The sequence below is a fragment of the Miscanthus floridulus genome, chromosome 16 (assembly GCF_019320115.1).
Source record: "Miscanthus floridulus cultivar M001 chromosome 16, ASM1932011v1, whole genome shotgun sequence".
Classification (NCBI taxonomy): Eukaryota; Viridiplantae; Streptophyta; class Magnoliopsida; order Poales; family Poaceae; genus Miscanthus; species Miscanthus floridulus.
In genome coordinates, this window is record NC_089595.1 from 120,408,276 (window position 1) to 120,430,761 (window position 22,486).

General features: G+C 49.6%; 2 protein-coding genes across 2 annotated transcripts; one reads left to right on the plus strand and one right to left on the minus strand.

Annotated features, from left to right (window-relative positions):
* Window positions 1-1,366: 1,366 nt before the first annotated feature.
* On the plus strand, window positions 1,367-3,630 carry LOC136513413 (aspartic proteinase NANA, chloroplast-like). The gene has a single exon (XM_066507420.1). It carries the CDS (start codon window positions 1,604-1,606, stop codon window positions 3,272-3,274), a length of 1,671 nt encoding a protein of 556 aa, XP_066363517.1. The 5' UTR covers window positions 1,367-1,603; the 3' UTR covers window positions 3,275-3,630.
* A 246-nt stretch (window positions 3,631-3,876) lies between these two features.
* Window positions 3,877-5,906, minus strand: LOC136513414 (uncharacterized). The gene is made up of 3 exons (XM_066507421.1): window positions 5,656-5,906; window positions 5,085-5,314; window positions 3,877-4,351 (listed from the first exon to the last, which is right to left on the minus strand). The coding sequence occupies exons 1-3, from the start codon at window positions 5,728-5,730 to the stop codon at window positions 4,117-4,119; spliced, it is 540 nt and encodes a 179-aa protein (XP_066363518.1). The 5' UTR covers window positions 5,731-5,906; the 3' UTR covers window positions 3,877-4,116.
* Between the last annotated feature and the right edge of the window lie 16,580 nt (window positions 5,907-22,486).

Here is a 22,486-nt window from a genome sequence, read left to right on the forward strand (position 1 = left end):
AGACACCCATCGGTTTCAACTAAAGATAAACCAACCAAGCTTATAGATGTGATAGATGGCAAAGCCTGAGGTATTTTACTCTAACTCTATAAGAATATAATTATGGCTCAAACTTGTTCGACTTTGTCATCCTAGTCCCTAAACTTGCAAATCGCGCATTTAGGTCCTTAAACTTGTTCTGTGTCTCGGTCCCTAAACTCGCAAAGCGCGCATTTAGATCTTTAAACTTTTTCTGTTGTGTCATCCTAGTATCTAAACCTACAAACAACTTATTTTGGTCCTAAAACTTGTTCGATTATGTCATCCTGGTTTCTAAACTCGCAAATCGCCCGTTTAGGTCCATTATCTCTATTAGGTCCTAGTCCAAACAAGTCTACACCTGTGCAAGTATACTAAGGTGGCATGCCGACATATGAGGCCTACATCTTATTAGATCCATGTCCCTCCTTCCTCTCCCCCCACCTCTCGAAACTCCCCTCTCTCCTATCTCCTCTCTCAAGGCCTTGAGTTATACACTCGTGGCGGTTGTGCCGCCCTAGGCCCTCATGCTTGGTTGTGCCAAGCCCCCCTGTCCAGGCGTGCCACCATGGCCAGTCTCCATCCTGGACGGGTGAGCCCCTATGGCCGAGCATCGCCAAATCGCCATGGTCAGGCGAGTGTTGCGAGCCTTTGTTGTTAGAGCGCCGCTATGGTCATGCCGACCCCGACTATGTCACCTCTAGACCCCCCCGTCGTGCCTCCTAAGCCATGCTGCTCCTAAACCATGAGCTCATGAGAGAAGAGAGAGGGGAGGATAGTGGATATGGAGTTGAGGGAGATGGGGGAGGAAAGAGGAGGGAGATGGAGCTAACATGGGGGCCCACTGATGTGAGCAATTGAGCATGACACATCAGCCTACGAGCATGGATCTAGACCTGTTTGGGCTGGTTATAAGACCCGAACATAGATTAAGCATCTAAATAGATGTTTTACGAGATTAGGAACATGAATGACACAATTGATTAAGTTTGAGGATCTAAACAACTATTTACAAGTTTAAGGACCAGGATGACAGAGCTAGACAAGTTTGAGGACCTAAATGAACACCGCGAGTTTACAGATCGGAATGAGATCACAGAACAAGTTTGAGGACCACCAATGCATTTTACTCTCTATATATATATATATACTTAGACACGTACGGTGCATGTCATACATACATGTCTACTTGTCATGAACTACACTATGTTGGTTTTCTTATTATAGGGACTGAGAGAGATGCAGCAGGTCGTCCCTCGAAAAGTGCTGGTGGCCACAAACTAAGCAAGTAGGTCCACACCACAGGAAGGAATGCGGAGGGCCAAAACAATGGCGTCCTCACATAGCCATAGGCCTGTCTTGATGACGCGAAGGCAGAGAATGAAGAGCTGCTAGCCTATCAACCATGCATGGAAGCAGCAATGGCACCTGGATCAGTTACAAACCCTGCACACCAGCAAATCCTATCTTAGCGGCTAGCGATCTCTAGTTTATATTACAGTTAGCAGCAAGCGATCCGGCTGGCTGGCTGGCTAGGTAGTTATTATTACTCCTAATAGCTAGTAGCGAGATCGATCGATCGATCATGCCGGGCCGCTCGGTGGTCTCCGTCCTTCTCCTCCTCCTCCTCCATGGCCTCCTCTGCCTGCAGATGGTTGCCTTGGCCGAGATCGAGATGGACGACGGCGGCGTCATGGAGGAGGGCAGCTGCACGCATTTCAGTGTCTCCCCGCCGCCTGCTCCGCCCGAGGACGCGGAGGAGCGGCGCGACTATTTCCGCGCCATGGCGGCCAAGGATCTGTTCCGGCACGAGCAGCTAATCACGATGATGGGCAGCGACCGGAACGGCAGCCGGAGGCGGCAGGCGAAGGAGTCGTCCAAGCTGCCAGAGGTGATGTCCGCCACGTCCATGTTCGAGCTGCCGATGCGGAGCGCGCTCAACATCGCGCACGTGGGCATGTACCTGGTGTCGGTGCGCTTCGGCACGCCGGCGCTGCCGTACAACCTGGTGCTGGACACCGCCAACGACCTGACGTGGATCAACTGCCGGCTGCGGCGACGCAAGGGCAAGCACTACGGGCGGCAGTCGCAGTCGCAGACGATGTCGGTGGGCGGGGATGATGGCGCGGCGGCGGCGTTGGCGAAGAAGGAGGCGAGCAAGAACTGGTACCGGCCGGCCAAGTCGTCGTCGTGGCGCAGGATCCGGTGCTCGGAGCAGGAGTGCGCGGACCTGCCCTACAACACGTGCCAGAGCCCCAGCAAGGCGGAGTCGTGCAGCTACTACCAAAAGATGCAGGACGGCACGGTGACGATCGGCATCTACGGCAAGGAGAAGGCGACGGTGACCGTGTCCGACGGGCGGATGGCCAAGCTTCCCGGCCTCATCCTGGGCTGCTCCGTCCTGGAGGCCGGCGGCAGCGTGGACGCCCACGACGGCGTTCTCTCGCTGGGGAACGGCCATATATCGTTCGCCATCCACGCCGTCTTGCGCTTCGGGGGCCGCTTCTCCTTCTGCCTCCTCAGCGCCAACAGCTCCCGCGACGCCTCCAGCTACCTCACCTTCGGTCCCAACCCGGCCGTGATGGGGCCGGGCACCATGGAGACGGAGGTCCTTTACAACGTGGACGTGAAGCCCGCGTACGGGCCCCGGGTGACGAGCATCTTCGTGGGCGAGGAGCGGCTGGACATCCCGGATGACGTGTGGAACACCGAGAAGAAGCTCGGCGCCGGCGTCATCCTGGACACGAGCACGTCGGTGACGTCGCTGGTGCCGGAGGCGTACGAGCCGGTGACGGCGGCGCTGGACAGGCACCTGGCCCACCTGCCGCGGGTGAATATGGAAGGCTTCGAGTACTGCTACAGGTGGACCTTCACCGGCGACGGCGTGGACCCGGCGCACAACGTGACGATACCCAGGTTCACGGTGGAGATGACCGGCGGCGCGAGGCTGGAGCCGGAAGCCAAGAGCGTGGTGATGCCGGAGGTGGAGGCCGGGGTGGCGTGCCTGGCCTTCAGGAAGCTGCCGTGGGGAGGAGGACCCTGTATCTTCGGTAACGTGCTCATGCAGGAGTACATCTGGGAGATCGACCACGCAAAGGCCAAGATGAGGTTCAGGAAGGACAAGTGCAACACGCATCATCTCCACACCAGCACCGGCGGAGAAGTCACCAATGGCACCAGCCGCAGTGGCAAGCAGGCCAATTCCACCTGCAATGGCACCTCCTCCTCCTCTACCGTCGTGCATCGCGTCAATTGATCGATTTGATCCATCCATCCATCCCTGCAGGCCTGCGGGCGGCACTACACGGACTCATTTTATCTGGCTCCATCCATCCATTCCCCAATTCATTCTCTACTCTCTTTTCTCTCTCTCTCTCTCTCTCTCTCTCTCTATCTATCTATCTATCTATATATATATATATATAACCAAACAAACCATGCATGCATTTCGCTGTTTTGTACTTACTACATATACATACATACTAACAAAAGCAGCTAGCTCAGCTGGCTGGCCTGTGTACTGTGTTTATTTCATTTCATTTGCTGATCCACCCATGTAACCATGCATGTCCCCGGCCAGACCCTTGTTTTTCTTCTCTTCTTCGTTCGTTTTTTAATTTCAGGCCGGGCCATTATATTATATTGGAGATGCTTGAAATTAATTATTACTACTAGTAGGTTACTATATATTTACTACAGTATATATGAGAATAGTGTTATGGATTCTATATGCTGATGTTGTGAGTGCTCTAGCGCACTTTGGTTCTTCACTTCATATGGCATAGTATAGTTTTCTGCACTAGTACGTGTTTGTTGTAGACAAATTGAATTCCGCACATACATACTACTCCAATTCAATTCAACAGCACAAACTTGCAAACCTTTATATATCTATTCAAGATGCATGCAGGTACAGTTGCAGGGCGTAATTAGGACCCTAGTCTATATCTGCCTTGAGCTCCCATCCGGGGACATATACATTTATTTGACCTTCCTAAAGAATGTCTTTTTGGTATCTATACTTGTGATATAAAAAGTTACAAGTAAAGGAAATGTATCCACCTCCCTCACTGTGAATGTGAAGGAAATACTAAAATGTCATCCCTTGGATCTCTTCATTTTCACAATGAAGTCATTGTCATCGTCACTGTAATCAACTCTCCTCTTTGCCTTGGAATCCATAATGCTTGGTTTCTTCGAACTTTCAGGTTTATCTTTTCTCACTGCAGAGGACTTGATTGGGGTACCCATTCTCACTTGCTGCTGCCGCTTTTGCTTCCTTTCATATGCTTTCTTTGCTCTCTCTGGAGACAACAGACCATGCTCCATCAACCTGTTTATATGTAGTTTTTTTTCAATGCGAGGCCATTAACACAATGTAAGTGCTCATAGTCTATCTATTAGTATCTGCACGACAACACTTCAAACATGTATTTATTTCCCATCTTGCTGAAGCCTGAAATTCAATCTTAAGTTTGGATATAGAGCAGGAATGCAGATTGTACATGCAGCCACCAAACAGAAGGAATTAAGGGTGAATGCAAAGGGATGGAGCGAAGATAGGAGAAACACGTGAAGTTACTGATATTAGCCAGTACTGCAATTTACAAGCAAACAATCCGTCACCCACCCGCTCATTTTTTTTCCTTCCTTGATCATCAATTCATCCTGATGCCTCAACTTGTGTGACATATAATTTCTGTATGGATATCATATCTATCTTGTTGTAAATGGTAATGTCAGACTGTCAAGAGTCAATGTATAGGAGTGCCCCCTAATAGTAGGCAGTAATTTTCAACGAAAATTACCTCCTCCTCCTAGAAGTTTGCAGGTATTGGAACTCATCAGACTCAGTGTATGGTACTGATGGAGCTCAAACACTGCCTATAATGTTAGCATGTCAGTTCAATTCAAGAAAGGTATTCCTTTGCAGCATAAAAATTACTAAATATTGCGTGAGTAGAACAACACTGATGGGATAGTAAGTGGAGTGCAGTGGTGGCTGTTGAGAGCTGAGATTGTGTGTGGGAGGGGACTAGGGGAGAAAGGAGAATGCATATGAATACCAGAATTCAGCCATCTCACTGGAGGGGATCTGCTTGGACAGTGACTCGTAGAAAATCCTGAGAGGCTCCCTCTCCTCCGGAGGATCGAACTTCTGGCCGGGCAAGGAGTAGACCTTCTTGTCGGCCTTCCCTCTCCCTCTGCTGCTGCTGCTGGTGGTGGTGGTGGTTCCACGCTTGGTAGCTGCTGCTGCCGCCGCTGGGGAAGAGGAGGAGGAGAATTTCCCTTTGGCCTGCATCGTCATGGGACAGTCAGTACACCCTCCGATTTAGAGCTTGGCTGAGAATCGAGCAATCTGAGCGACTAAATTGCCATACGAGGAAGAGGAGGAGGAGGAGACTACAGGATCTGATCTGCAGCATGTTAGTTTCGGCTGAACTGGTTTATAAACCATGAAAAAAATACCGCGGGCTGATTTAGGGTAAGAGAAAAATATTGTTGAAACCATGGACTAGAAGCTAGATACGAGCGAATAACTCGCAACAAACATGCCGCTGGTTTGGTTTGATTTGGACAGGGGCGCAGGCAGCCTACAACAAGCTAAGGGAGGAGGAGGAAGGGAGGGAGACCTACCTCGAATTTGGCAGATCCGGATGCGGATCCGATTGAGGACTTGCCCTTGGCCAGCCCGGAAGACGAAGACGACATCGCCGGCCGGGGAGGACGAGTAGGGGATGCCTGCCAGGCGTGGCCGCGTGGGTTTCAGAGCCAAATCCCACGGCAGCAGAGAAGAGAAAAGCAGAGCAGCAGCCGACCACGCCACGTGACCTGAGTGCTGCTGGTCCGATTGGATTTGCTTGCACTAGTTCGACTACTGCCGGTTTGCAATTTCTGTGCGAGCGCTGATCTCCTACAGTAAGGGTTCATCCCTCCCTGATTGCCACATACTGATACTTGGTCTATATGTTAAACACGTCTGCACTCTTCAATTCAATAGATTCAAATTAGAATTGAGACTTCACTGCATTTCAATATATTCAAAACTCAAAACTGCTTTGCTCTGTCTATTCTGTATTTCTATTCATGCAGTAGCCAGTAAGGTACAGATTGAAGATTGCAATCTAGCATGTGGCTTACATTGCCTGTGGTTTTGTTTTGATTGTGGACTATTTTCGTCGCTTCAAGCAACTCCAAGGTACTCTCTATGTCCTTCATAATTACTGGAATGGAGATTTTAATGAAAAAAACTCCAACAACTTCTTTATTTGTTATCCAAATATAGCCGTCTTCTAATCTGATTTCTTGTTAGCCAAAGACAGAAACGAGAATGACGATCTAGAGTGCACACAAGATATCGAAAAAATATTGGAGAGTGAAAAGATACGGAGAGCAATTTTTATGTAAATGGCTCTTTAAATGATGCTTTAAAGAGTAAGCTTTAGAAAGAACTCTTGGAAGAGAGACCGCAAGCCCCCGCGTCGCTCTCCCTGAGGACGACTCGAGCGGCACCCCCAGCGCCGCCGCCGCATGGTCCTTCCGCACGCCTCCTCGGCCTGGCTACCACCGGAGCCCGACGCCGGAGGTCCGGCCGACGACAAGGAAGGTGGCGGCCAGGTCCTCTTCCTCCCTCCCTCCCTCACATGGAGTTCCTGCGGTGGATTTCGGCAAAGTCGTGGAGAAGCTGGCGGGCGACGCTGCCAGCGCCGGGGTGGGCGGATCCACCTCCCCACGGCCGGATCTGCCTCCCCATCCGGTGCAGGCGACCTCCGTCGAGTCATCGACGCCCAGCTCCAAAAGGTCCGGCGCCGGCCTCCTCCCCTCTCGATCCAGCGGCTTAGGGCCGGATCCGGTGGCCTGCTGGCTAGATCCGGCTCTTCTTCGCCGGATCCGGTGGGGAGCCCATGCGCCAGCAGCGGCGGCTTCAGCCTGGGCGCTGGGAACGGCGCCGGTGGCTGGGGCTGCGGGTGCTTGGTGCTTGGCGCTCCCTTTGCGGCATCCTGCATCTTCCTTGCTCGATGCCAGTGACGTGGTCTGACCTAGATCCACGGAGGGCTGGGGAGTGGGCGTGACGGCGACTGTTTAGCACGGAGGCTACTGGAGGTGTTGCGCGGCATGGTTGTTGTGGGGCCAGCTCGGCAGGGGTGGGGAAACTAGTGGGCTGGGCGACTGGTGTTTTTTCTTGTCCCGACCCTCTTCTCCCCGCCATCTGCCTTTCCCCTCCCCCAGGTTGGTTTTCGTGGTGGAGCTGGCCGGCTTTGCCGGTTGCGGTGGGAGCGGACTCTCCAGTGGGTTCCTCCGACGCTTCTCCCGTGCGGCGTCCCTAGGGGCGGCGTCTAGGCGGGGCTGCTGCTAAACCATCGCCGCACCTTGCCTCCTGGTAGGGTTGGGCCTCTGGCGGCGATGGTATGGAGGTGGTTTGAGGTGGGGCTGAAAGCGTGGACGACAGCGTCTGCGGATGTCGTTCCCTTCTTGAATGCGTCCCTTCCTACCTCTCCTCCTACCGTACTGGATGTTGTAGGTGAAAACCTTCCTTGGCGGGCTACCTTGTCGGCGCTTCTAGCGTCGTTTTCTCTTTGGAGGCATGGCTAGGCTTTCCAGTTTCGCGGTTGATCCTTGCTGATTAGTGTCGCTCGGCAGGACGTCTTCGTCTTCGGTCCTTGTTAGTTGAGTTGTTTAGTTGGGTCGTTTTGACTAAGTTGGATGAAGTAGTGGTGTGAGTTGTGATAGTTGTCGAGTTGTTGTACCAAAGTTGCTAGCATGAGTGGAGCACTCTCCTGAGTTGTAGGTTTTTTAGCCCAGTTTCCACTTAAAAAATTGGACGGACTTTTGCCTTTTTTTCTTTCTTCGTATAATAAAAATCGCAGCAAAGCTTTTGCCGTTCTTTTTAAAAATAAGAAAGAACTCTTGGAGATGCTCCTATACTGAATAATGATTTTTCGTAGGTTCATCTATGACATGTCATCTTCTTGGCGATGTGTCAGCTAACTCAACAAAAGAAAGCACGGCTCGATGCCCAGCCCTCATGTAAATAACATCTCTCAGTAAATTAGGGTCCCTTAAAATTGTGTATTATACGTGTTGGCAGTCAAAATGTGATCAAGAGAATCGAAGATGAAACTAAAACCATGTGCAATAAAAAAAAGGATCAAATTCTGACGGAACTGGGCTAAGTTAGCAAAAACCAGCGAAAATTGGTCTAGGCCGGTTTGAGGTCTTCCTAGCTAAATACAGGTAAAACTAGTCCAAGTTGGTTTCTCAAGAGAGGCAGGCTGGCCCAGCTGAAACCCAGTGGCAGATCCAGGATTTTAACTCAGAGTCCTCCAAAAATTTTTATATATAATTCAGTAAAATCATTTCTCAATTCGGTAATATTATAAAATTAAACGTAATTTGATATACACACACTAAATTACATGATAAGTATTAAATTCAAAGACATAAATTATAATATAAATAGTTCAAACATCATATTAACAGTCGAAATATAAACATAAAAGAGAGTATGCGAGAGACTTATCATACTACTTATCCGACTTTTTAAATCGTTTTCTAAGGGATGTGAATGTTTCGATTATATTATCTTTATTCACTTAAAAATGCCTCTTAACAAATTCTTAATTTTTCTTTCACTAAAGTACTAAACCATTGTAGAAAATACCCTATCAACAATTGCCGTTGCCGAGCAATATCAATAGACGTTATGTTTTTACATAAAAGAGAAGAGACAAAAAGCAGAGATTACCTCGGTAGCGAACAGTCGAGCTCTATGCCTAGCACGTTAGTCACGCACGCACAGTCAACCAGTAGCATATGCAGAAGCGAAGTAGCTCGGGCGGATCTTTAATCTGACTATCTTAATCATGATTAGTAGTGACGTCGTGTCCTCGTAGCCTCGCCTGAGCGCGTGTACGGCTTCGTTGATCGGAGACAGTGGTGATCTGAGACCCTACGACATTGGATCGATGGACTCCTACCCTAAAGTCCCATCGTGTGGGGTCCTTCCAAGTGACGTCGTGTGGTCGTAGGCCCGTAGCTGGTATAGGCCGTGTCACTGGGTGAGGTCGTGGGCCTCGAAAGTGAAAAGGGCTCACGCCGCACGGCGGAGTCTCAGGGCGTGTTTGATTTCGGTGCCGTGGGAGGCTAGGCCCGTGAGCCAGGCCCAGAATGCAAAGTGCCCCTGTTTGATTTTCTTGTAGCAGTGGAGACATGCTCAACCTAGGCTTTATTTGATTCCATCACTTCAGCCAGGCCCAACATCAACTACCTTCAGCTGCCAGATGGAGATGTTGTTTGATTCGGGCCAGGCTGGTCATGGACCAAGAAACCACCAGGAGGAAGGGATACAATAGCAGAACAAGGTTTGAATAATGCCAGGTTCAGTTAAACCAAATTTCGTCCAAACAAAAGCTTACAACAATATGAAATAAAGAAAATTAGTAATAACATGGCCTCCGACTAATTGTTGTTCCCATTCATCATAGTCAGGTTAAAAAAACAAAAAAAAAACAGCAGAGAGTTTACCGGCCATCACTTAGGATGAGGATACAGTTCAACAGTTTTCTAGAGAGGAATGCAGCACATGCAGGAGATGCAAAGAACAAAGATCACAGATGGATTAGTGTCATCATCGGCCTAGACATTGTAGTTGCATTACCCAGACATGGTCGGTCTCATCAAAAGAGCCAGAATCATCACATTCTTCCAATCTCCAAGCTTATCATCAGATGGTGCAACAGCAATAGCAGAACAATTAGAAGGAAGAGACGGTTGGGAAACAGTAGTTGCTTGCAGTGATGCATTGTAATGATGCAGTGCTTGCTCATAGTTTTGGTACTTCTTGTACATAGCATTTTTGTAGCCAAGCACTTGCAGAGAACACTCATGCTAAGTGAAGTAAATTATAGGGTTGTAACCCTAAAAAACCACATAGCATGGAGCCATTAATCTGCAATGTAAATATTTGTAAGAGCCTCAGTGGTGCTAAGTTAGATGAATTTTACCATAATCTTAGTTTCACTCACATCAATGGCTATTAGTAGGCAAGCAAAGAAAGGTAGTGCCTCAGTCATATTTTGCAGATCAGAAACAGTGTATGAGGCGACATTGAAGATCTACGATTTTGGTAAACTAAATCGTAGATATCAAATGTCGACCAATGAACTGATTCTATAAGTGTACAAGTAAATAGTTGACATCATCGGCAAAAAAAATGTATTGGCCTCAACTTTTAACAATTTGCTGCTACATTCTCAAGTAAATCATAGGTGCCTATAAATTTATCAAATAACAGACAAAACCAGCAAATCAATGAGAGCAGCAACCGAAGTCCGAAATAAGAGGTTGAACTAGAACATCATGAAGGCCATGAAAGCCATGTGAACGTCCATTCCCAGCCATCACTACAGTTACTTGACCATGTGTTGCTAGGGAATGGACATCTCACACGGGTTCGATGACCACCATGAAAAACACCAAGACGACATAAAAAAAATAGCATACAGGCACCTCATAAGTGTAAATGGTTTTACATCATCGGCCATGATCCTATTCCTTTCATTGCAGCAACAAGAACATGAAGAAGCATAGCCAATAAAGTTGACACGGAATACAACAAATGAAACAAATGTAGGAAACAAAAGAATAAACGCATGTTAGTTCAGGCCACCACATGTAGGTGGCCTCAGCTTTGGTATTAACTGCAATAATCTGAACTCAGTCATTAGTGGCTGCATTTCCAAAATAAAACACAGATCAAGTAAGGTCCTTTAACAGATGTTCACCAGCCAAATCATGAAGGCCATGAAAGCCATGTGCACGTCCATTCCCAGCCATCACTACAGTTACTTTACCATGTGTTGCTAGGGAATGGACGTGTCGCATGGATTCGATGACAACCATGAGAAACAGCAAGAAGACATGGAAAATCAAATTATACAGCCACCTCATCAGTTTTAATAAGCTTGCATCATCGGCCATGCCCAATTCATCTCATTTACTGCAACAACAACAGAATACACAAGATAGGTAAGGAAACCATTCAGCCAACAGAGGCTGCATATTAATACAACAAGGTTGTGTCCAAATAGCAGTTTAGCCCACAAGAAGTAGGCACAAATAGCAGTACCCAAGTCAGCCTTGGTCATCTATAGTTAGCCACCCTCATACTAAGCAAACCCCAAAGGACAGGTGCTGGTCAGCCATCTACCTGCACAGGAGCTATACCAAAATGGAACCCAAAAGAGAAGAGAGTGGGTGAGGGAGGTGGAGGAACTATACATCTCAACAGCCAACCCCCTCTTTGCCTTGTTGTCATAGTTGGACAAAACTACATATAGTAGTTCTTGTCAAGGTAGTTCCTCAGCCAAATGTCCCTATAGCTGATTGCCATGTTCACAAAGCCTGTGCTTAGGGCCTATTTTCTAGTAGGTAGGTGCAGGCAACAATGAGGGCTTCAGTGGTGAAGCCATGCATCTCCGTGACTGCAAGATAGAGGTCAGGATCCACATGTGCAGGACCTGTCTCCCTAAGTGCATTAGCCACATTATCGACAGCATCTGTCATGTTGTTCATCATAAGCATCTCATCCTCAATGAAGTTGGGACTCTTCCTCTTTCCCCCAACTATTGATGTGAGCAGCTCAATGGCCTTGCTGCCCTCACCAACCTCAGTGGTGGTTTTCACATCAGCAGCATAGGTGAATCCATTGCCCTCTATCTTAGCTGACACACTGTTAGCTTGGTTGACACCAAGATGCTTACTAGACCCTATGGCATACCTACCAGTAGCCATAGCACCACCAAAGATGCTCTCCATCTCAGTGAAGAATCTGATAGGTGTGTTGAGGAACTCAACATCCTTAGGATAGTCCTACAGGCATTTTATTTGGTTAAGCAAATAGGGAAGATGAGAAACAGTGACTCATTGTCTACCTTGCAGTGCCCAAGGTAGTGCTCTGGTTCTAGGATAATGGCATGGGTGTCTAGATCAAATAGTGCACCACTAAGGTCCTTCAACTTGCAAACCCTAGCCCACTTCTGCCTCCACTTTCTCAAGTGGTTGTACACTTATGAGTAGGGCTCACAACCTCACCAGTATACTCCTTAAGAAGCTTTGCCACTGAGTTCACATCTTATCCTTGAAGCACTTATCAACACTACTCCCATCAGACACAATTTGGGCCATCCTCCTAAGGAGAAACCTAGATGAGTTGTTATTCCACCTCATGGGGGGCCTTGCACCACCAGTACCCCCCTGGGCAGGCACTTCCATAGGTGCATCACCCACCACATCAACCACATCAGGTGCAACACCTATAGCAACACCACCACAGTTGCTATAGCAGGTGCTGCCCCAGCAACAGCTGCATGCTACAGTAGCCCCAACTCCTGTTGGCCCTCTAGCAACCCCACCAAGCAAGTCAGCAGCAGATGCAAACCTAATAGCACCAGCAGACCCAGCAGCACCAAGTGAAGCCATCCTAAATAGGTTACCAGCCAAGCATGAAGTACACCATATGGAAACATACTTGAACAGCAGATAAAAGAAAGGAAATTATTAATAAGCAGATCTTAGACATGTCCATCAAATATTACATGAGCAGTACCCATACATGAGTTCCATACCAGGGTGTCCAAATCAAGTTATACATGAACTGAATGACAAACTAAATTCTAGAGGTCCCCCTACCAGCCCACATGGCATTACAAATGCCATCCTCCTATGGGCCATCCCAGTAGAATCCTAGGACAACATGTCTCCTAGAGGTTGGGTATCATATGCCTTAGGAAGGGAACCTTCAAAGTTATCCTCTGCAGACACAACTTGGTCTTTTCTAAAGCCAAGTATCCAATTGTGGAGAATGCAGCATGCCAAGACAACCTTGACTTGAGTCTTGTAAGTATGGAAGGGTTTGTTGTCAAGCATTCTAAATATGTTCTTGAGTGCACCAGAGGCCCTCTCCACAGTCACCCTAAGTAAAGAGTGCCTTAGGTTGAATAGCTCCTTTGCATTGGTAGGGTAATTGTGGCTCCCATATTTAGACAAAAGGTACCTGGCCCCCATATAAGGGGGGAGGAAACCAGTGTGGTATGCATACCCAGCATCTACAAGGTAGAATTTGCCTATAAGTGAACCAAACATTGACTATAGTGAATGTGCTTGGTAGTGTATGGACATATGTGAATGTGTATTTATTACACAATTTAGTTACCTTTTGGAATAGTAAACCCATCATCCCTCTCAATTACATCAGCAAGTATTAGTGCATCATGAGCAGACCCCTCCCAGCCAGCAAGAACATAGGTGAACTTTAGATCAAAGTCCACAGCAGCCATAACATTTTATGTGGGATTGCTTTTCCTACCCTTAAAAGCCTGTTGCATGTGTCTAGGCACCCTTGCCAACACATGTGTGCATCAATGGCACCAATGCAGTTCTAAAAGTGGGATAACAACTATTAATTACCACTAGTTGTTTAAATTGGCACATTAACATGAATTATATTTACCTACAGGAATGGGTACTGTCGGTACAGAAAGTGACCAACATGTAAATATTTATAGTTTTGCCATACGTTGTGATCGGATGTGGCCTAGCGCTCAATGACATAGGGTTTATACTGGTTTAGGCAACGTGCCCTACGTCTAGTCTGAGTCAGTCGGAGACTTTATTCTTGAGTCTAGGTGCTCAAAGTTTGTTGTGGGGTTACAAACGAGAGGGAGTAAGATGGGGGTATCAGAGGTCCGGTCGAACTCTGGACCGAAGGGCCAAGAGCGATGGGAGCTCCGACGTGCGCTAAGTGTTTGAATGTCTGTTGTTCGTTGGAATTGTTAGATGGTCGTTCGACTCGTTTGTGAATAGATTGAATCCTAGTGGTCGAATCATTTTCTTTTGGAGAGTGCGCATCTCCTTTTATAGATGAAGGGGATGGCCTTACAAGAGAGAGTGTGAGAGAAAGAATGTGTGTGTGCTACCTAGTCTTGTTGCCCACGCTGGGTACAAGGCGGTTTGTCGGCGCCCATAACACTGTTGGTGTTTGGATGCATGTGGTTGGTTCCACCGTCTTCTTCTGGTATGGCAAATGTCAGCGCCTACCATACTATTGGATAAATGTTGGCGCCCACAACATTGTTCATGTTCTGACATGTCTGGAAGGTTGTGGTGCATCCTTCTAACATGGCCTGTCAGAATTGTCCTACAGGTGCATAGGGTATGGCCCTTGATATTGCGGTTTGACTAGAGTGCCCTGCCTTACTTGCTCTATCTGTTTCCTGGATTTTTACCGAGCTGGCGTCCCTGGTTGGTTGTTCCCCAGTCGGCTCCAGCCTTGTGACCAGAGAAGAGCTATAAGCAGAGGTTCAATGTACTCCCGATCGGAGAAGCGAGTCAGAGTTGGAAGCGATGAAAGTGAGCACCGTTCCTCCTTGGCCATGCCCTATGGTCAGAGAGGTAGGCTAGAGTCGGAAGCGAATGCCATCACTTCAGGGCTAGGCCTTCTGGTCAAAGAGGAGGGCTAGAGTCAGAGGCGATGGAAGCGAGCATCATTTCCTCCTTGGCCAGGCCTTCTAGTCGGAGTGGCGGGCCAGAGTCAGAAGTGAGCGCCACTCTTCTTTGGCTAGGCCTACCTGTCGGAGGCTAGATCATCCTTCTGGCCTACCGTTAGGTTTTTGGGCTGGCCTAGGAGTTGCGCGTCGTTCGCAACGTTGTTTGCTGGGCCGAGCTTTTGCTGGGAAGCAGGTCTATGAGGGACCCCGGGTTTATGAACCCAACAAGTACCATCTATGGCTTCCCATTATTTTTGGATGGATGGAGGTGCTAGGAGGCTTGATCATTTCTGCCCTAAGCTCACCAACAGCAAACAAGACTTGGTGGAATATCCTACTAACAATCTCAATGGATCTCTTGAAGGACTGATGGACAACCCTAAACCTCTGGTTGTGCCCAACAACATGGAGGAACATTGCAACATGTTCCTCCACTAAGCACCCCCTAGTCTCTTTTACACGAACCCTTTCTCTAAACAGGCTGCATAGATGGAAAAGGGGCTCTGGTCATACGAAGCATAGCTAGGCATTCAACATTAGTGGAGTTGCAGATCATTTGGGGGTATTTTGTCTGTGCTTTTCAGCAATAGACCTAGGACTGTAAACTATTGGCTCTTCTTTGGCCCTAAGCCTTCTAAGCCTAGTCATCAGAAAGGATAGCATGGGCACAACCATGGATGCAGCTTGTCTCGCCATCAAATGACGATGTTCATAGGGATCCATCTACAAAGCAATGAACATTGACATATATAACTCAGATGTAAACACCTTGGCTAGCTTCAACATGCATGAGTGAGCATTCAACAACAAAAAATAGCATGACCACATAGGAAAAAATGCCTCCAGTGCCTAGAGATAGTCATCATCGATCGTAACAATATATCAAATGAAAAAAAAACATGAGCAAAAGCATAGATATGTGCAAATCGAACAGCTTTATCACAAACAGCAACATGATTGAGCTCAATGTACTTAAAATAGACAACAATAGATCCAAAATAACCAAACCATGCATCATTTCCATAGGCGCATCCAAACCCTAGGGACGAACAGAACCCTAACATCGCAAGAATGGGGAAATGGGGTCAATTTCACCATGGGGTGGTCGTCGGAGCTTTCGAGGTGCCTAGAACAGAGAGGAAGAAGAGCAACCGGTGGAGAGGTACCAGATCTAGAAGGAGAGGAGGTAGATCCGCAGCCACCAACACTAGCCGGCGTGCAGGAGAGAGAAGGAAATGTGCACCGTGGTGGCCTGGCTCCCAGGGGGCTAAGAGATATCAACCATGAGCAACTACAGCTAGGGGCGTAGGGCCAGCCTTTTGGCCCATATCAAACACGCCCTCAGTTAGTTATTTTGCAAATTTTTCTATTTTATTACAAATAAATATACATGTATATATACTCTATACATGCTAGAACTGCAGGGTATGCCATGTATACCTGGCATACCCTATAGATTCACCCCTGCTGAAACGACCCATGTCGGTTTCTCCAATAAACGTGTGGGGCACTATTTAAACTGGCCTAGTTTAGCTTTCGTACCGACCTAAACTAATTTTGGCTGTCCAAAGACAATTAGTGATTTTCTAGTTGAAAACTCCTCCGGCCTCATAGGAAACTTGAACATTGCATGTGGAATAGGTTTCCTACTACGATAACACCATCCCTCTCTATTTCTATGAGAAGATCATTGTCGATAAAAAGCACCAGGAGGAGTTAATTTCTAAGAAGCTTGTGCTTTGTTGGCGAATGAGTTCATCTATTGTGATGTTATTTTTGTTATCCTTCGGTGTTGTGATAATGTTGCTCATGGGCTAGTTCAATTTGGATTGAGAAGGACCCTGAGTCATCCATGTGTCTGGTTTCACCCCCTTTGGAACTTTGTAATCTTTCTTATGGATCATGATATCATTGATCCCATGGTTAAATGAATGAATGAAATTTGCTTAAAAACTATTTACTATACCTTTTTACCCTCTCCTCTGCATTTTCAACCTGTTATTGTTATTCGTTCTTCGTTGTTGTTACTAATGGTTGTTGGTCCAATGATGACAAAACTCTAGAGCGCTCAGGCTGTCGGTGTTTGATGACCAGCAACCCATCATGGGGGTACCTGAGACGGTGTTCGAAGGGCTTTGGCATACGGAGAACTCGACAGTAAACATAAAGAGACGAACGATTTATCCTGGTTCGGGCCCTCTTGTCGAGTAATATCCTTTATGTCCAGTTGGCGTGTAACCTTTTGTGTTGGATTGATTGTATGATTGTTATGATTAAAGGGGGTGCACTATACCTCTCTTGATATAGGGGGGTAATGGCATGTATCTTGTCCTAGTCGGTTACAAGAGAGGAGTCCTAGTCCTATTATAGAATCTAGCTTTCATAGTAAGCTGACTAAGTCCATCTGAATAGCTTGAAGTCTACACCACCTTGTCTCATGTCCTTCAACAGATCGTGGGCCATCCCAGGGCCCATCGTCAAAAGAGAGCACCATCCCTTCTCGGCCAGGCCTTCTGGTTGGAGAGGCGGGCTAGAGTCAAAGGCGATAAAAGCGAGCGTCGTTTCCTCATTGGCCAGGCCTTTCGGTTAGAGAGGCGGGCCAGAGTCGGTAGTGAGCGCTGCTCTTCTTTGGCTAGGCCTTCTGGTCAGAGACTAGATTGTCCTTCTGGCCTGTCATTAGGTTTTTGGGTCAGCCCATGAGTTGTGCGTCATTCGCAATGTCGTCTACTAGACCGAGCTTTTGCTAGGAAGCAGGTCCATGAGGGACCCCGGGTTTATGAACCGGATAGGAGCCCCTGAGCCCTTGGGCGATTCGAGTAGAATCACCTGGGAGGTTTTCATCTTGTCAGTGGGTGCGCGTGAGCGCACCCACGGGCGTAGCCCTTGAGCCCCTAGGTGATTTGGGTAGAATCGTCTGGGGGTTCTGTTTTGTCAGGAGGGGAATTTTTGTTTCGACAGTGGGTGCATGCGAGCACACCCGAGGGTGTAGCCCCCGAGCCTGCGTCCGACTGGTGAGTTAGTTGGAGGCTGAGCATCTTGGTACTCTTTTCTAGGGCCATCGACTGTCGTTCGGGGTGTTCGCTCGTGTTTGTTCCACCCGCGACCTGCGCAGTCTGTTGATTTCCCGAGTCGGTGTTAGGCGACCTGAGCCCCCAAGCCCTGTTGGGCTTGGCAGGGGCTGGTCTAGTTCCATGCATTACCCCATCCGTGGTTTCGGCAATCAAAGGGGCTAAGCTAATGTTGTTTGCCTCGATGGCTCGAGCGACGCGCTCGATGAGCTCGCTAATGGGCATGTTCGAGTGGAATCCGGGTTTGTCATTCATGATAGGGCTAGCATAGCCCTCATGTGGCAGTCCACTGCTCCTTAACCCACGTCCCAGCAGATGCCTGGGTCATTCCAGAGACTAACCTAGGTGGCCCGCTAGCCTCCCCTCGATAGAGATTCTATGGGCATGGCTTAAGGTTAGGATCAAATGAGAAGGTTGAAATGACCCTATCTGCTTTGGAGCAGAGTAGGCGAGGGCCGTTGGGGCTCATCTGCATTTTCTCCCCTAGCTCCTTTTGACGTGAGGTGACCTCGAGCCCTTCGTGGGCCATCCTTCAAACCCTGGTCGGTCGTTGCTCATGTCGAATGAGGCAACTTTCGCTTCGTGACGCAACACGAAGTGTTGTGATGCATTAGCTGCATATACGATGCTTTGGATGTATGGGATGAATGAATGATTGTATGAATGAATGCATGAATGCATGTATGAGAGTGGATGAATGAATGACCATGGATTAGAAAAAATAAAGTAAGAGGGATTTGTAGAGTTACCTTGATGACCCGAGTGACAGGCTTGAGGAGTTTTTATCGAATATGTCTGAATGGAATCCGCACTCGTCGTTCGTGATGGAGCTGGCCGTGGCCCACATGGGCATCCCTCTGCTCCTTACCTATCCCTTGATGTTCGCCTGAGCCATTCGATCGACTCAGGAAGCCCGTTGGTCTCTCTTTGGTGGAGATCCCATTGTTGGGCCCTTCCAAGTCTTGCTTGGGAAGGCAGAGAGCCGCCTGTGCGTAGTTGTGCCTTGTTTCCCAAGCCTAGTGTGCGGTAGTGGTGGGCCATGCCTAGGCCACGTCCCGTCTAACCAGGTGCTATCTCATCGGGCAGGGTGCATCCCATCAGTTAGGACACGTCCCGCCGCATCCCATCCACATTGAATGGGGGAAGGGAGAGGGTTTTTGCCCCCCAATCCTTTGCCTTTCCCCAACTATTGTGCCTACTCCTTAAATAGGGGAAGGGAGAGGGCTTTCATCCCATTCCTTCACCTATTCCCCAACTACCACCTCTCCTCCTTCCTTCTCACCAAGAGCATTCATGCCACGCGGTTCCTAAGTGAGAGAGGGTAGAGCGAGGGAGAGGAGAACTCACAGATCTATTTTGCGAATCCAGAGCGCAATGTCGAGCTAGAGGTCATCCAACGTAAGCGAGTCGGTGTTGGTTGCCTTCGTCGAGAAGGGGCTGCTGCTGCTGAAGGAGGTGGCGCATTAGAGGGCTCCTATGGGGGAGGATTTCCCGTGTTCTCGGGCCGGTGAGGTCGTCTCCTTCCTCGCCTTCCATGAGCGTAGGTTAGGATACCCCACGCACTGGTTCCTGCGTGGGCTCCTCAATGAGTGGGGCCTAGAGCTACAACACCTCAATCTGACTGGGGTGCTACACATCGCCGACTTTCATCACCGTCTGCGAGGCCTTCCTCAGGATGGAGCCGCATGTGGATTTCTTCCAATGGATCTTCTCTGGGCGAACCTTGTCGGAGGGGAAGCCACTCAGGATCACACTGGTGGGGGGCTACGTGCTGCAGAAGAAGCCAAGTTCATCAGGCGCCTACCCCGTGTACTCCCCCTACGACTCTAACCGGGGGTGGCATGGGGAGTGGTTCTACATCTGGAACCCGATGGAGGTGCCATTCCCGCCGTTCATCGATAGAAGGCCGAAGAGGTAGGACAGCTGGTCGTGGTGCCCTCCCAGTCGGCAAAACAAAACTAGAGATCATTGGGGTGGAGCTCCAAAAGTTGGTGCAATAAGGCCTCGATGGGCTGTGGGTGTTCCACACCTTCTTTCATCATCGGGTCGCCCTGTTGGTGGAGAGGATGCGGCCGATGTGGATGTACATTGGCCTGACGGACCCTGACAGCGCGTTGCCGGAGGAGTTGGCGAAGGATGAAGTCTAGAGCCGACTAGACCGGGTGCTGCAACTGAGGGCCAAAGAGACCCTCGAAGGGAAGCCCGGACCTCTTCATGCCTCAAAGCTGTCCAACCTAGTACATTCTCCTCTCCTTATTTCATGTCCCTTTCGATCCTGCTCTCCTATAATCTTGACTTCGAGTTGTCTGTTTCATAGGGACTCGAGCGTTACAAGTCTTGATTGCATCTTTCGAAGGGGCAGGAGAGCATGGCTCGGCAAGCCACCCTAAAGGAGGCGGCTGATGCCAAGAAGACGAAAAGGAGATGGAGATTGCCTAGCGGGTCTGGGCAGGCGAAAGTAGGAGCGATGTTGAGGCAGAGCTTAAGTCGGAGGATCCCACGGAGATGGATGATGACATGATCTCCTTTGAGGATGAGGGAGGCCAGGAGGTCGCGACTTTGGTGGAGCATCGTGAGCCTATGGCTACGTCTACTGGTGGTGGGCGAGAGGCAGAGAGGCGCAACAATGTTCCTATGCTAAGGAAGTGCACCACGAGCTCGGACGTCGTCAGTGAGCGGGAGGTGAGCAAACACGGTCGCTGTGCCCTTCGGAGGCATCGCCGGCCTTGTCCCTACCTACTCCAAGCGTGGTGGGGTAGGCCAAGCGGTCGGAGGACTAGGCTCGCACCCATGCATCTTCAGGGCTAGCATCGGCGCGTGACCCACAGCTGGGGGACGCCTTGCCAGCTGCTCTGGTCGGCGTGCCATGAGCCAGCGGTCGTAACAACTCACGGGCTGATCGGGAGTGGGCTAGGATGACTCCCCCCTAGTCGAGGTGAGGGGGCATGGCTCATGACCTACAAGTAGCCGTCGTTCGGTGGGCCCATTACCAGCAGGTCAGGGCTTTAGAGCCCTACCGCTTGTGTCCTGGTATGCTTTCTCCATTTCTTTTTTAATCTCATAGTTTGAGTTTTTAGAGTGTGATTGACCTGTATTTTTTTTATAGTGGCCAGATACTGCTAGGGTTGAGCATCGCCCCACCTCCCAGGCGAGAGGAGTGGAGGCCTACCTTGCAGTGCGTTGCGACGAGTGGTAGTGAGAGCAGGGTGGTGGCGGTGCATCCTTCCCCTCCAGGGGCGGTGCCTTCCCGGCCGGTCGCAAGTATGGCGGCGATGGCAGCGGAGGTGATGGCAACAATCCCAACACCGATGGCAGAGGCTATGTTAGAGGTGATCCTCATGATCCCTCCTGCACCGGTAGCGGTGGAAGAGAGGGGGGAGACCGGGCTCCCTACCTCGCCCAGTGGAGGGACACGTGGCTCGCCCTCCTAGTCAGAGTTGTCTGGGTCGAGAGGAGACACGGACAGACCAGAGGCAGAACAACCATCGGCGGGCCATGAGGTCAAGGAGGTGGAGATCCCCTGCCTCGGTGAGGTGGGCACCAGGGTGGAGCCACCAGCCATCCTGCTTTTGTAGGAGCTGGCAGTGGTCCAGTCATCGACCAAGCCTTCCAGCAGGTCAGGGGCAACCACTGACCTGGTGTGGCCCTGCCTCGATGACCTGCGGAAGGTTTGGTTCATCCTTCGAGATGAGTAGGAGGTGCAACTCTAGGATGTTTGGGGGACAGATGACTCGCCATGGAGTCTGATCTCGCCCAAACCAGGGTGAAGCTCGAGGAGGCTTTAGAGCGAGTCAAGTCTGTCCAGCAGGCGGTTACTGTCGACCTACCCCGCATCATAGTGGTAGGTTTTTTGCGTTCATCATTGACTCCTTGGTCTTCCACTGGTTATGTCAGCGTGTTTGCCTCTTGTTTTGCAGGGTTTGGAGGAGATGTTGAGCCGTAAGTCTCGTTTCCTTTGGGAGGAGCACGCTAGGGAGGCCGCAATGTCTTGGTGGGTCACCAAGCTTGAGCATGAGCTAGAGTTCACCCACCGTGAGTCTCAAGGCTAGGCGGCCATGGTGATGGAGGCATAGGTGGCGGAGCTGCTCGTGGTGGAGCGGGTGACCACCGCTAAGTGGGGACTTAAGGCGGTAAAGGTCCATCAGGTGGAGATCGAGGCAGTGCTCCAGAAGTCCCTGGCAGAGACTGAGGTGGTGCTCCAGAGTTCCCTAGAGGCCCTAGAGTCCGAGTGGAAGGCCCGGTCAGAGGTCAACCAGGAAGTGCTCACGCTCCTGGGCTGGGTGCTTGGGATAGAGGAGTTGAACGCCTGGTTGCATGAGCAGGTGACTCAATAGGAGGAGGAACTCTCCATCCTCAAGAACACCCGCCTCGGTATGTACTTGTTCCATCTTTGACGTCTTGGTTTTTTCCTTTAGCTTCCTTCTGAGCTCGTCCTTCTTCCAGAACTAGGCAGAAAGGTTGGTTTGCTGGAGCAGGACCTAGAGATGGCCAATGCGATGATTGGTTGGAGCGCAGAGGCGCTGGCCAAGTCCCTTGAGGAGTGATGCGCTCTCGAGGGGGAGCTCGACCAGCTCTGCAACGTCACCCATGTTGTCATCTTAGAGGTGTTCAGGTCGATGCCAAGCAACAGCACGCCCACCATCCGACTGGCGGAGGTCCCGGATGAGGTTCGGGCCCTCATCTCCGATGGGATGTTCTATGAAACATCAGGGTGCTGACTTCGGTGGCAACGCACCACCCAAACCTAGACTTCGCCACCATCTACAGCGGGTACGTCGATGGCTGGAGCCTAGATGCCATCCATGCGCTCGAGGAGAGCTTACTGCCACACGCACAGTTGGTGGTAGAGCAAGT